The sequence below is a fragment of the Protomyctophum bolini genome, assembly GCF_963924005.1.
Source record: "Protomyctophum bolini genome assembly, chromosome: 15".
NCBI lineage: Eukaryota > Metazoa > Chordata > Actinopteri > Myctophiformes > Myctophidae > Protomyctophum > Protomyctophum bolini.
In genome coordinates, this window is record NC_137876.1 from 11390704 (window position 1) to 11403176 (window position 12473).

Genomic DNA, 12473 nt, shown 5'->3' on the forward strand with positions numbered 1-12473 from the left:
TTCTTAATATCCATATGAGTAAAGCCATGCAAGGCACCAACCTGCACATCAGGAGCAATTAGGGGTTCAGAGTCTTGCTCAAGGACACTTCGACACAAACTCTGGGGGAGCCCATGTTCGAACTGGGAACGGTTCCTATCCGGTCACTCTACCCCTGAGCCCTTGTCTGAGACCAGCAGTGCAGAGTCATCCACAAACAGGAGCAAGTTGCAGTGTTGCGTTCACCTCCATGGTCCACCATCCGTTTTCATCCAGCTCACTGATGTGCTATCAAAACCAATTGCTTTTAGCTTATTAATCAGTATGGAGTGGTGTACGGTTTCAAAAGCCTTTTGGAGGTCCAGCGTGACCATGCCGCAGTATTTACCAGCATCCACCTCGTGTTTGATGTGGCAGCCATTTCGACTCGAAATGGGTGCAGCGGTCACTCAAATAGAGGAGGCATGTGTAGCCAGTTACTGTAATTAGACAAATATGCTGAGGTCCACTCCACACTAATGGAAATATATGAATGAAATGAGCAAATAAACAGGATTAAATTAATGATTGGTCCAGGTTGAGCTTTTTTTTATTTGTTCTTTCTTTAAAACATACAAATACCATATTTTTTTAAATAACATAGATCAAACACATTGGACAAAAGTATCAATTAAACTATAGATAGAAAACAAGTAGTACCATAATCAAATGCATAAAAAAGCCTAAGGCCTGATTTATACTTTGTCGTTCAACGGAGTATAAGTTACGCATGAGGCACCGACCACAATTTAAGACTTTGACCAAAGGAACTTCTCTATAAGCATAACAAAAGCACTGACCAATCTGCCAAGATATGAGTGCAAAGTAAATCAATGACATACATTAGTACAAAGTGCTTTTCATAAGATACCACCAGGATCACATCGACGTTTCAAGAATCCAGTATCTCGCTTAATCCATTAACCCAGTTTGTGGGTGGAATGTTTTTTTTTCTCTTTCTTTTTTTCATTTTTTATTTTTTCATTTTTCATTTTCAAGACGGAACAGCTTAAACAGTGTCAGTCAACAACAAAACCACAGGAACATGCAACTAATATTTTCAAATGTAGCTCATAAAATGCCTAGTGGTTTGTCAACATACGGTACTTAAGAAACATTTACTAAAACATGACTGTCTACATTTTGTCTTAACAGTCCTGTCCACAATTGAGGCACAAGTATAAACATCTCTTATTCTCGATCAAATGATAGCACGTACGTGCGTAGGTCCAATAATAAAAAATCTTTGAACAGTTTTTAGCTATCTTCACCAGCCAGCATAAACAGGTTCTGCATCACAGGGTATTCCATAGTATCGACCCTGGGGTCGCTCTTTGCGTAATAGTGGAGCTCGCACCATAGAAAGTTCTCTGTCAGTATCTCTCTTTCGACGTAGCCCAAAAAGAATGGCAAATAGTATGGCTACTGGAAAAGAGAGAAAAGAATAAGTCATACATGATGGTGTTGTTTGCCAAAAATATCTGATCTTCAATTGAAATACACATCATTGTTGTTTTGTACAACTCAAGATTTTTGAGGGGCGCTAGCCCCTCCTATATTCAGCTATTAGAGTAGATTTTCATCTTACACAAACATTAAATTCTGATTGACAATGAATTTACGTCATATGTGGACGAGCAAATCGGCTATTTTTGTCCTAATGAATGGAGAGTTTACATCATGATGTACAATGATTAGCCCTCAATTCACACGGGTGTGATTTATTTTAAAGAATAACATTGACAGTATAGGCATCACTAGACATTGACAACACAGTCTTACACAATTCTAATTTGATTAGATGTTTCACATTTTGCACAGTATGTGTCTCAGAATCTTTATATATTTCATAATAATAGTCCCCACCACTCCTGGGTATTTTGTCTGTCACAGTCACTGTACATTTGTCCTATGCATTTACCCTTTCAGGGGGCAAACCAAGGACCTTCTGTTTCCCAGACGGCCTCATAGTACCCAATCAGCTATGGCCCGATTGGTCTGATTTAGAGTATAATAAACTAGTACCACTAAATTACCACCTAATACTTCGGTAGACTCGATGTGAATGGGCGGAGAAGTTGGGATTCTTGCATATTTAATTTGCTGCGGTTTGCCTTCACACTGTCATCCGCAGCAATTGGAAACGCAGCAGGGGGGACCTTTATCAATGTGTTCCATTCATAAACTAGCCTACACAGTGAAATCTATGGTGATACAATTATACTCATAACGTGCATGTGTCGTGCCGTGTGTGTCGTAACCCCCCCGAAGCGAAACCCCCGTTTTTGCTCGGACTAGAATGCGGTTCTTTGATACGCATTAGGATTCGAATGAGCCTTCACACCTGCCAAACGAAGTGCACTTTCTGACAATGAGCAGCAGGATTCGTTTTAATCGCAGAAAAGCTTTCTGAAGCACTTCAGTGAACAGAAGTGGTTATTGTGTTTGCATGGTCAAAAGGGTGATAACTACAACCACATCTAATGTGTGACATTAAACATTAGCAAAAGCAGGCTTAACATAACTTCATCTTAAGGGAGATTTGACCCATTTCTACACATCTAACATGAGCTGTAATAACTGCTCTAAAGAAAATAATTCAAAGTACATGGATGGGGATATTTGCAATTTCAAGCTAACCATCTTTTAGATGGGAACCCAAACAAGCATACTTCAAGCAGCAAGCCCTTTAATGAAAGCTCGTGATAGCCTACTATATTAATTAAATTAGTGTGAGGGCTTTACATTCTGAAATACAGGAACATTATAGTTAAGTGTGCAGGCCATAGCTTAGTGGGTAGAGAGTCTGATAATCAGCTCACCGGTTTGCCCTCTGGCCCACCCCAGTATACATGTTGAAGTGTCCCTGAGCAAGATGCTTAACATCGCCCCCAGATGCTCATGAACATCTGAGCAGCCATCATCTGAATGAAACTGAATCACAGGATGGGAAATAAATAAAAGGAATTGTGACTTGAATTTTACACCAAGTACTGGAATATCCAATCCTTCAAATCCTCTATTATTGTAACAGATTACTATTCTGTTAAGCTATAACAAGATTTACTTAATTGAAGTACAATTTGTACAATTATTCCAGCCCTAAATACTTACCGCCTCCGCCAATGACCAGAAGAGCAATTGTGACAGGGGCTAATTCACAAGTCTCCCCTGATTTACGGAAGAAGGTCTCCATGCAATACCCTGGCGCTGTGCTGCCTTGTGGACAGAAGGCATCATTGGGGCACTGGATGGGATTCACATCTGGACTCTAATGAGCGTAAAATCCATCAAACAACTTGTACAGGAAATAATATTCAGATACATGGGTTTATTAACGACAAGACAACATTGTGATCCATTATGAGACATGTTCACTACAGGAAATAGCACTCACAGGGCAGTAGTGATTCTCAGGGCAAACGTCACAGTTTTCCTGGCCCCAGCGGACCTGGAAGAAGCCACTGTTGCAGATTTGACACATATTCTGGTGGGGAGCCTTGTGCATGCCTGTACAAAACCAAATTAAAGTATCAAGTGCCACTGCTATTCCATTAGTGTGGACCTACCCTTAAAGTATAGTAGTAAAGTGTAAGATACTGCATAATTATAAAATCACATAATGCCTTAAATTGAAAGCCTACCTTCATACGTTTGTTTATGTTTAGGTGAACGTGTCAGTTACCTGGCCTACAAGGTGTGCACTCTTTAGCAGCAACCTGTAGAGACTCTGTACCCACAGGACATGTCGGACACTGGGCACAACTCGTGGAACTGTTAACAAGAGAGACACTTTGTATTATGAGTGGAAACAAATAGTTCTACTGCTAATTTCATAGCTGCCACAACCCATATCAATTGACAGAAGAATATTTTCTGATTAAAGCAAATCGGAGGCTGTTGGTTGGTTTTGTTGTAGTCTCAAAGTGAAGATAGAAAAACTAACCATAATTTGTAATGATAAAATAAATATTGCATTAATGCAGTATGCCATTTATTAGGATACATTTTGCCGTCTTATGAGCGACGAGTCCGAGGACCAATTATATGAAGATAATTTTGAAGATGAATTCAGTGCTCCTTTAAGAAAAGAACAATGTTGGATTAATTATGTGCACAAACCTTATGTGAGTACCAGAGGCGTATCAAATGATGAAATTCTAGAATGCCATTCGTTCATAAATTGGAGAAGTGAATCATTTTCATAATTGAACACCATGAATAGAATGCAGAGTGAATTGTAGTGTGCAACAGTGTCGCTTTACTCACTTACAAAAAAGAAAAACTGATCTACAAGCTAACAACGTGATGCGACATTTTCTTTTTGGCAAGTGACACCCTTGTGTGATGAGTATTAAGTAGTAGTATTGCTCAGTGTAAATGAAATATTTTTTGGGGGTAATAGATCACTAAAGTAAAGCATAGGATATAATACTGTAGATATTGTTGTAAACAATGCACAGTTTCTGAGGTAAAACAAAAAAGAGAGTCGAGGGAGAATAAGCAGCAGGCTACTTCATTGATCCTGAATGATTTAACCATCCTAACTATTCTATCCACTGTACCGCATTGGAAAAGGACATGTAATACAGGCTTCATGTTCATCAGATGGAAAGACTATGACTATTGTATTTCTATGCCCATGGCGATCTATTATTACTAGAGATTCGGGCCACTACGCAATGCTAACACCTATGTCGTTGTCACACCGCCAATCCGACTGATATGCCCGTGAGATCTCTGTATCTTTCAGTCAAATAAATGTTTGAGGTGCGCTAGCCCCTCGTATGCCCAGCTTTCTGGGTTTGTGTGAACACAAACATTGGCTTGTGATTGGCTGATCACCCCATAGCGATGATTTGATTGGCTGAGCAAAGTAAAGTACATATTGAAGAGAAAAAGTGATTGTCAAAAGTGATTGGCCGGAATGACTTTTGTGATGATTTGATTGGTTGAGCACGGAATGTGATGTAGGTTCATGAATAGTCATGAACCTATATGAATTAGATATATGAAGGGTTTGATGCTATTCATGCAAAAATATTTGCAGACTCACTTTCAAATAATTTATTCATCGCAGTGTGTAAAGACCTTCAGGAGGAAATACATTTGTTGTCATGAATGAGGCCCATTCAATATGATGGACACCGTTTAACCAGTTAAATGCTTTGACTTAAAGCAGTTGATAAACACCTCATGCATTAATCAAAGCAGTGAGTGAGCAGTGGCTCAAGATATGTGTAACCCTAACCGTGAGTGAGTGCGTGTGTGCGTGCGTGCGAGGGAGCCATGAGATGGAACCATGTGATGTCTGATGTTAAATTACCTTTAGACAAGGGACTGGGAAAAGACAAAGATGGTTATCAAAGTTCCCACACTGATTTCTGGATCCCAGTACATAAAACACAGCACATCACACAGGGTGGCATTCCAGGGCAACTTACTTGCAAAATGTTCCCTGTGGACACGGACGACACGATGTGGAATTCTGTTGGGAGGAGAAGGAACCTGAAAATAATATAGGCAATTTAATTCAGCACTTTTGAGCTGGAAAAAAGTAGACTACAGAAACGATTTAAGAGAGAACTGATGAAAACAGGTTTACTGTATTGCTTAAACAATACCTATAATTTATTGTAATAACGTGCCAAAAGTAGGGTCATCAGGTTGAAAGGGGTTAGAAATCAGGACATATCAGCTGCATAAATTGAAGATACAGATGTGGTAAAAATCAAAATAATGGCCAAGCCTATGAGTACGGATATAAACAAACATCTACAGATATTGAATAAATATCTATGATAAGTGTTTTTGCCACTGTACTGCTGAATACACGTACCAGGAGAACAACTCATGCAGGTGTCTGCACCAGTGTTGTTGCTGAAGGACCCAGGAGAACATGACTTACACAGCGGGCTTCCAGTGACACTAAAAGTGTAATCATGGAAAAATAGACAGCAAGTCAAATCATCATTAGGAGGCAAAGGGAAATCTTTGATGTTCTGCACGTTTAACAACTTAAGCCATTATACATACCACAAATAGTTAAATAGCAGATTAGCAGCACGTTATTGTCAAAGATCTACAAGCTCACAACACATCTGCGTTGTGTGAGTTTGTCATGCTCAAAATAGGGGTGCCAGCCGGCAGCCGCCAGGTTGAAAGTGGTTAACTATGAGGGCACACAGCAAATTACTGAGTGTTCATTGGAATTTGGCATTTTATTTAAATTAATAGATTGGGCGCTTACTCTGTGTAGAAGCCATTGTTGCAGGGCAGGCATTGTTGCTGCCCAGACAGAGACTGATAGAAGCCTCTGGAACATGCAAGACAGGCTCCAGGAAATAGACATAACCCAGGGTCAGGACAACAGGAGCACAGCAACGTGTCTGAGGGAGGACCAGAGGAACATGTTTGGTGTTTTGGGTTTTGACTCGACAAGTAGCTGATAACAAAATGATCAGCTAGATAGTAGGCCAACACCATATATTAGGCAACAGCTGTGGCTACTTTGCGTTCCAATGATGGGGTCAAAGCATTCTTTGGGTCAAAAATAGATGTCATGTGGAGTAACAATAACTGCATTACATTGCTGCCAACATCCTATAATAGTGTGCCAACACACAATCGTTAACCATTTAAACCCTATATACTTTGTTGACTGGAGACCCCCAGGAGTCTATTAGGCCCCTTACTTTTGCCCCTCTACACCAAATGTCTTCACCGAAATGAGTTAATCTACAAGCTCACGACACATCGATCGCTAGATCAGAACGAGCAGGAGTTTGTTTTGTGAAACATAGTTCCGCTGCAAGGAGCTCTAAAGTGAATTATACTTTCACACAATGGCACTTTAGTCCTGATGCTGGGCTGTTAACAAAAATATATTTAAACTGAACCAATAACTGATTTATAACTTATTTTTAAGTTCTAATACATTTTTCATAATCTACTAAATTCATTAGTCTAATTAATTAACCTTGTATTTCATTGTACAGTAGTGACGTTCAAAAAGGAGTAAAAATAGCCGATCACAGCACATCGATGTGTTATGAGCTTATGAGCTGCTATTTTCACTATATACGTTTTTATATTCAATATTGTTTATTAAATGTAATCGAGGCAAACGTTTTAAATAGCCCTATTTTATACTTGACGATGTCATGTGGTGTAAATAGACATATTACAAGCTGATCTACATGCTCACTGTGAACAAGATGATTAGCTATTTTTGCTATTATTTGGATATGTTTGCCTATAATGACATGCCCAAAATAGGGCCACTGGGAGGAGACCCTGGGGCAGACCAAGGCGCAGTTGGAGGAAACACATCGACTCACTGGCCTTGGAACGTCTCGGGATCCCCCAGGACGAAGTCACTAATGTTGCTCTGGAGCAAGGTTAATTAAATAAGGTTAGGAAGCAAAGTCCGTATGGTGGACTCCATATTGCTCCCTGGAAGGAAAGAAACATGCGCAATTGAGACCAAGGAAGATGAACACGGAAGTGTTGGCTGCATATAGCCCATTGCGCATGTTTCTTTCCTTCCAGGGAGCAACATGGAGTCCACCGTATGGTCTTCGCTTCCTAACCTTATTTAATTAACCTTGTCTGGAGAGGGAAGTCTGAAGCACTCTGGTGGAGCTGTTGCCCCCGCGACCCGACTACAGATAAGCGGTTGAAGATGGATGGATGCCCAAAATAGAGCCACGAGCCACTAGGTTGGTTTGTCTAGACTCACCGTTGTCATAGTAGGATCCAGGGGCACAGGGCTCGCAGGTGGACGTGTTGAGTGCGGAGCAGCCCGGGGACGTGGGAATTGCGGTCACAAACTCACTGACTGTAGTGTCTGTCACAGCAGGAGCGAGTGTGGTCTGGCTTACTACTATACCTGAAAGAGAATAACATGTCTTTTCAACACTAACTTGGCACTGCATGGGGAAGGGAGGCGAAGTGAAATACAAGGAAAGCCTTGTCATATGTAGGGTCCAAGTTACTTAATGTCACATGAAGTTCCAATGCAGCCACAGCAACAGTGCAGGCATTGAGATTCTTGTTCTTAGAACGTCCTCAACAGTTAATTCTTTTAAACTTTTCACGTCAGGTTGAAAGTGGTTAAAATCGGCTGCATAATTTACTCAATACAGATGTAATAAAAATGGGTCAAATATATATATTATTGTCCAGAGCAATATATATCGACGATAACAATAAAATTCAAAATCTGTATATAAATATGTTTTAAGTAAAACAATTATATTTTTATATATATATATATATATATATTATTTTTTTAATCAGCCGCAAGCAAGTAGTAGGGGAGAAGTGCAGTGAGACCAATTACAACCGCCCTTAGTTATAGATTGGACAAAAGTAACATTTTATTTACACACACATTATGAACATTATGAAACACATGGTTTCATAAATTACCTCCAAGATATTTCTTTTTATAAATAAGACTATTTGGAAAAGGGAAATGTGGTATTTGTTTGATAAATTACTTGAGTAAATTATTTGTGTAAAAAAATAAAATAATACATTTTTTTTTAGAATTGTCACTCAGATCCTTGACTTGGATTATCAAAGTCTTCTTCTCTAACCTGGGGCATGTTGATCTACAGGAATAGTTTGTTTTCCTCCATATTAAATGGCATACTCATGATTTCAATTGACAGATAACATATCCTCAAATAAGTGTTGATCTCATTTGACTTCTGTCTCATTTCATTTCACCTTGCTTAAGGACAAAACAGTGAATAGGCCACTGCTCATCTGCCAGTAGGCTTTTTTTTAAATTCTACATAGCAAGCTTTCGGTCAGTCATAGACCTTCTTCAGGCATCTGAAAAAGAAGGCTGCCTTATTATTATTGTTCACCTTGCCATGGACAACATAGTGAAAAGCGTCTCATTTGACCCCACTCTCCTCTAGAGATTAGAGATTAGATGGCAGATGACTTTTTGCTCAGATTACATTTATATGATCCTTTCCTAGCCAGTTCTCTGTTCTGCAGTTCCTTATTGCTAGCCAGATATAAGCACAAAAAACGAAATTATAAAAGGGCGAGAAAACTTCCTCGTTCCGCCACATCTCATGATTGCAGACCCACATATGACTGTGACATACCGCTATTGAATCACCCATCTTGTATTTGATCTATGAATTTCTTTATTTATTAAAGTGTGATCTGGAGAAATAATTTGCAGACACATCAGGAAAACAAAGACCATATTGTAATAGTAATCACATTAGCCCTGAGCTTAACTGCTTTGCCGAATAAGAGACACCCTCTTCAAGAAATGCAACAAGTCATATGATTTCCCTGGTTCCCTGGTTCTGTCTCCAAATGCGGTGAGCTGCAACCTTTCTCCCTCAAAACGATTTAGACAATGGTTAAACTGTCAGAAGAACTTGATTTTATGGAACCAAATGGAGATCCCAAACCATCCCACACACTCATATTGTAAATTAAGCTTGTCAAGTTGTCACTTGACTTCTCCAAAACAGACTTCTGTAGCCTACATGACAAAACATACAATCAAATATACAAACTCAATATTGTGGGAGAAAACAGCACGATTTCGCAGACTACAATTTGACATCCTTTGACATCAAACTGATCTGCATTCGTGTTAACTTTAATCCAACTTAAATTCATACAATAACAATCCGAAGGTTTATATTTTATACCGTTATAGGCCTACAGCACGACGAAAATAAGACTTTGTTTGTACCATTAAATAAAATATTTTTTAATCACCTATAAGGAGCTAGATGTCTAAAACAGGGACGCGAGAGTCAATGTGGTTAAATGAGACCTACCTAGCAAACAAGCGGCTATCGCAGGCAAAATTCCCCAACACTCCATGCTCCAGCTGTTATAAGTGCTATCACCAAACTTGTGTAAAGAATTTCATCCCTGACAAGTGGTCAAGTTGCCCTTCATTCACAGAAGCCGTCCAGTGTGAATCATTGCTTGCTTCTTGTCCAGTCTTCTTCTCATCAATGTCATATGACAAAAATACACATCATGTGATTTTACTTAGCGCACTCACTGAGAGCAGAATTCATTTGACTACATAGCACAGCCAGTAGGGGGCACTGGTGTTCCTTATAGTCGTCAGTTAAAGTTGGTTGACAAATATATTTAACTCTGACATTAACTGCCAAGCTGCCGGGTGAAACCGTCCTCCTAAACGTTACTTTTCAGGGAATGGATAAATAATCTGTGTTATTGTTAATTTGTTAGTCACTCACAAGCTCTTGTTAATTATTTTCATTGGTTAAACATTCATAAAACCCACAGAAAGTTGAGTGAATTTATAATGAACGAAATTTATTCTCTTTAATAACTAATGAAAGTTGGTGTGAAATAGTCTACATATATATATATATATATATATATATATATATATATATATATATATATATATACACACACCAGTCTATGATACACACACACACACACACACACACACACACACACACACACACACACACACAATTCAAATATAAAAATCACACCCGTGTGAAGTGAGGGGCGCTCTTATCATCGTACATCATCACTTTTAGCTCAGACACTATGACGTAAAATTCTCAATTTAATTAATTGTCAATGGGAATTTAATGTTTGTGTAGGACAAATATCACACCCGAAGTGAAGTGCGCTCTTATCATCTCATGCATCATCTCATAATGGCCAATCAGAATGCATGTTGCCACAAATTTACGTCATATTTAGCGGACATTTGACCTAATTTCTCCTTTCATTGTCCATGGCAAATATGAGACGTGTAGGGAGAAGATGATGTAAATGTTCCCTTCATTGTAAATGGCTTAAATGTTTGTGTTGCGGACATTTATGTCATATTTAGCGGTCGGTCGATGGCATATACGGTATGAGACATGTGGGGACAAGAACAAGATGACGTAAATTTCCCTTCAATGGCATTTAATGTTTGTATTGCAGACATTTTGTCATGGGGACAAAAGCTGTAGCCTATATAGGAGGGGCTATAGCGCCCCTCAAAAATAGACACTAAGCCGATTTGCTCAGACACAATGATGTAAAATTCTCCATTCATTGTCGATGGGAATTTAATGTTTGTGTAGGAAAGAAATCCACACTAATAGCTGTATCAAACTAATACAAAATCACACCCGTGTGAAGTGAGGGGCGCTCTTGTCAACGTAGTAATTCATGTCATAGGCTATGTGGTGGACATTTGACCTAATTTCTCCTTTCATAGTCATTAGCAAATATTGAGACGTGTGGGGACAAAAGCTGTATAGCCCCTCAAAAAATGGAGACATTTCTATTGAAGAGCAACATTAATAGACTTATTTTTTTATTCTTAAAAAAGAAAAATCTGTTAAATTACAGTGCATTTCTAAAACAATAGTAGTTAGTGGTTACCATAAGTATAGGTTTGTCCCGATCGGATTGGGTGATCACATGATTTTCAAACGATCGGAATCGGGGAGAAAAGATCAGATTTTGAATTGTCTAATGTAAATCTCAAAGAAAGATGTATAAGCAATGAGATTTTGTAAAAACTGTTGCTGTATGCTAGTTGTTTTCCTTCTGTTCCCAGTCAAAGATCATCAGACAAAGACTAGTCACACTCAGAGTCAGAGGCGTGAAAGACACCTATGATGAAAACAAAGGAAATGCAACCCCCGCTATGCATAATGGTGTCTGTAGTAAGTAAAACAAATCTGTTAAAAAATCATGCACGCTTTCATATACTCCCATCCGGAGATTCCGGACTATTGCAATGCACTCTACACCACTCTGAGCCGTTTATCACTATCCCGACTTCAACTAGTTCAAAACTCCGCAGCCAGAATCCTCACCAACACAAACCACAGGGCACATATAACTCCAGTATTAGCCGCACTACACTGGCTTCCTATTAAAGCCAGAAAAGCCTCCTAAGACCAATGTTAGACCTCTCAGGTCCTCCAACAAAGGTCTTTTAGAAATACCTACCCTACCCTACCCTATAGAATGCCTTGCCCTGGCGTTGAAAAATGCTGAGTGAGTCAGTTGTTTTAAGAGACTCCTAAAGACTCATTTATTCCGTAAATATTTCTCCCATGTACCACTTACCTGTAACCTGATTCATTTTATAGCCCTATGTTTTTGTTTGTTCTGCTCATTGCACTAGTGTATTATATTGTCACAACTGTGTGTTCCTTGTTTTTAACTTGCTTCTATTGTTGCGAACTCAGTGAACACTTACTATGAGACCTAGCAGATCATGTCTGTCTGTCTGTGTGTCTGTCTGTCTGTCTGTGTGTCTGTCCCGCTATCCAAATATGGAGTGTGTTGCATCAGCAATCACTCAGCTCCATATATGGGCACAAAAGGGGCACCATATAAGGAGTCCCCAAAGCAGCTATACGTCCAAAACCCAAATATGTACGAGCTGCGTTCGCTTCCCGCGTTTG

The 12473-nt window shown here is 39.2% G+C and overlaps 1 protein-coding gene across 2 annotated transcripts; it reads right to left on the reverse strand.

Moving 5' to 3' along the window:
* Positions 1–550: 550 nt before the first annotated feature.
* On the reverse strand, positions 551–10013 carry LOC308330184 (uncharacterized protein). Of its 2 annotated transcripts, none has more exons than XM_080784927.1 (9): positions 9843–10013; positions 7760–7909; positions 6269–6407; positions 5858–5946; positions 5463–5526; positions 3704–3792; positions 3416–3528; positions 3133–3289; positions 551–1440 (listed from the first exon to the last, which is right to left on the reverse strand). In XM_080784927.1, exons 1-9 carry the CDS (start codon positions 9886–9888, stop codon positions 1286–1288), a joined length of 1002 nt encoding a protein of 333 aa, XP_080641053.1. In that variant the 5' UTR covers positions 9889–10013; the 3' UTR covers positions 551–1285. The 2 variants fall into 2 exon arrangements, with proteins under 2 accessions (XP_080641053.1, XP_080641052.1); XM_080784926.1 differs by having other exon boundaries at positions 551–1443.
* Between the last annotated feature and the right edge of the window lie 2460 nt (positions 10014–12473).

What these genes read in the sequence shown, in the direction of transcription:
- LOC308330184 (XM_080784926.1), bottom strand. Translation starts at nt 9,888, where the DNA reads ATGGAGTGTTGGGGAATTTTGCCTGCGATAGCCGCTTGTTTGCTAG. An exon ending in CTGAGAATCACTACTGCCCT is followed by an intron (nt 3,290 to 3,415) that starts GTGAGTGCTATT and finishes TACGCTCATTAG; the next exon opens with AGTCCAGATGTGAATCCCAT. An exon ending in TCTGGTCATTGGCGGAGGCG is followed by an intron (nt 1,444 to 3,132) that starts GTAAGTATTTAG and finishes TCTCTTTTCCAG; the next exon opens with TAGCCATACTATTTGCCATT.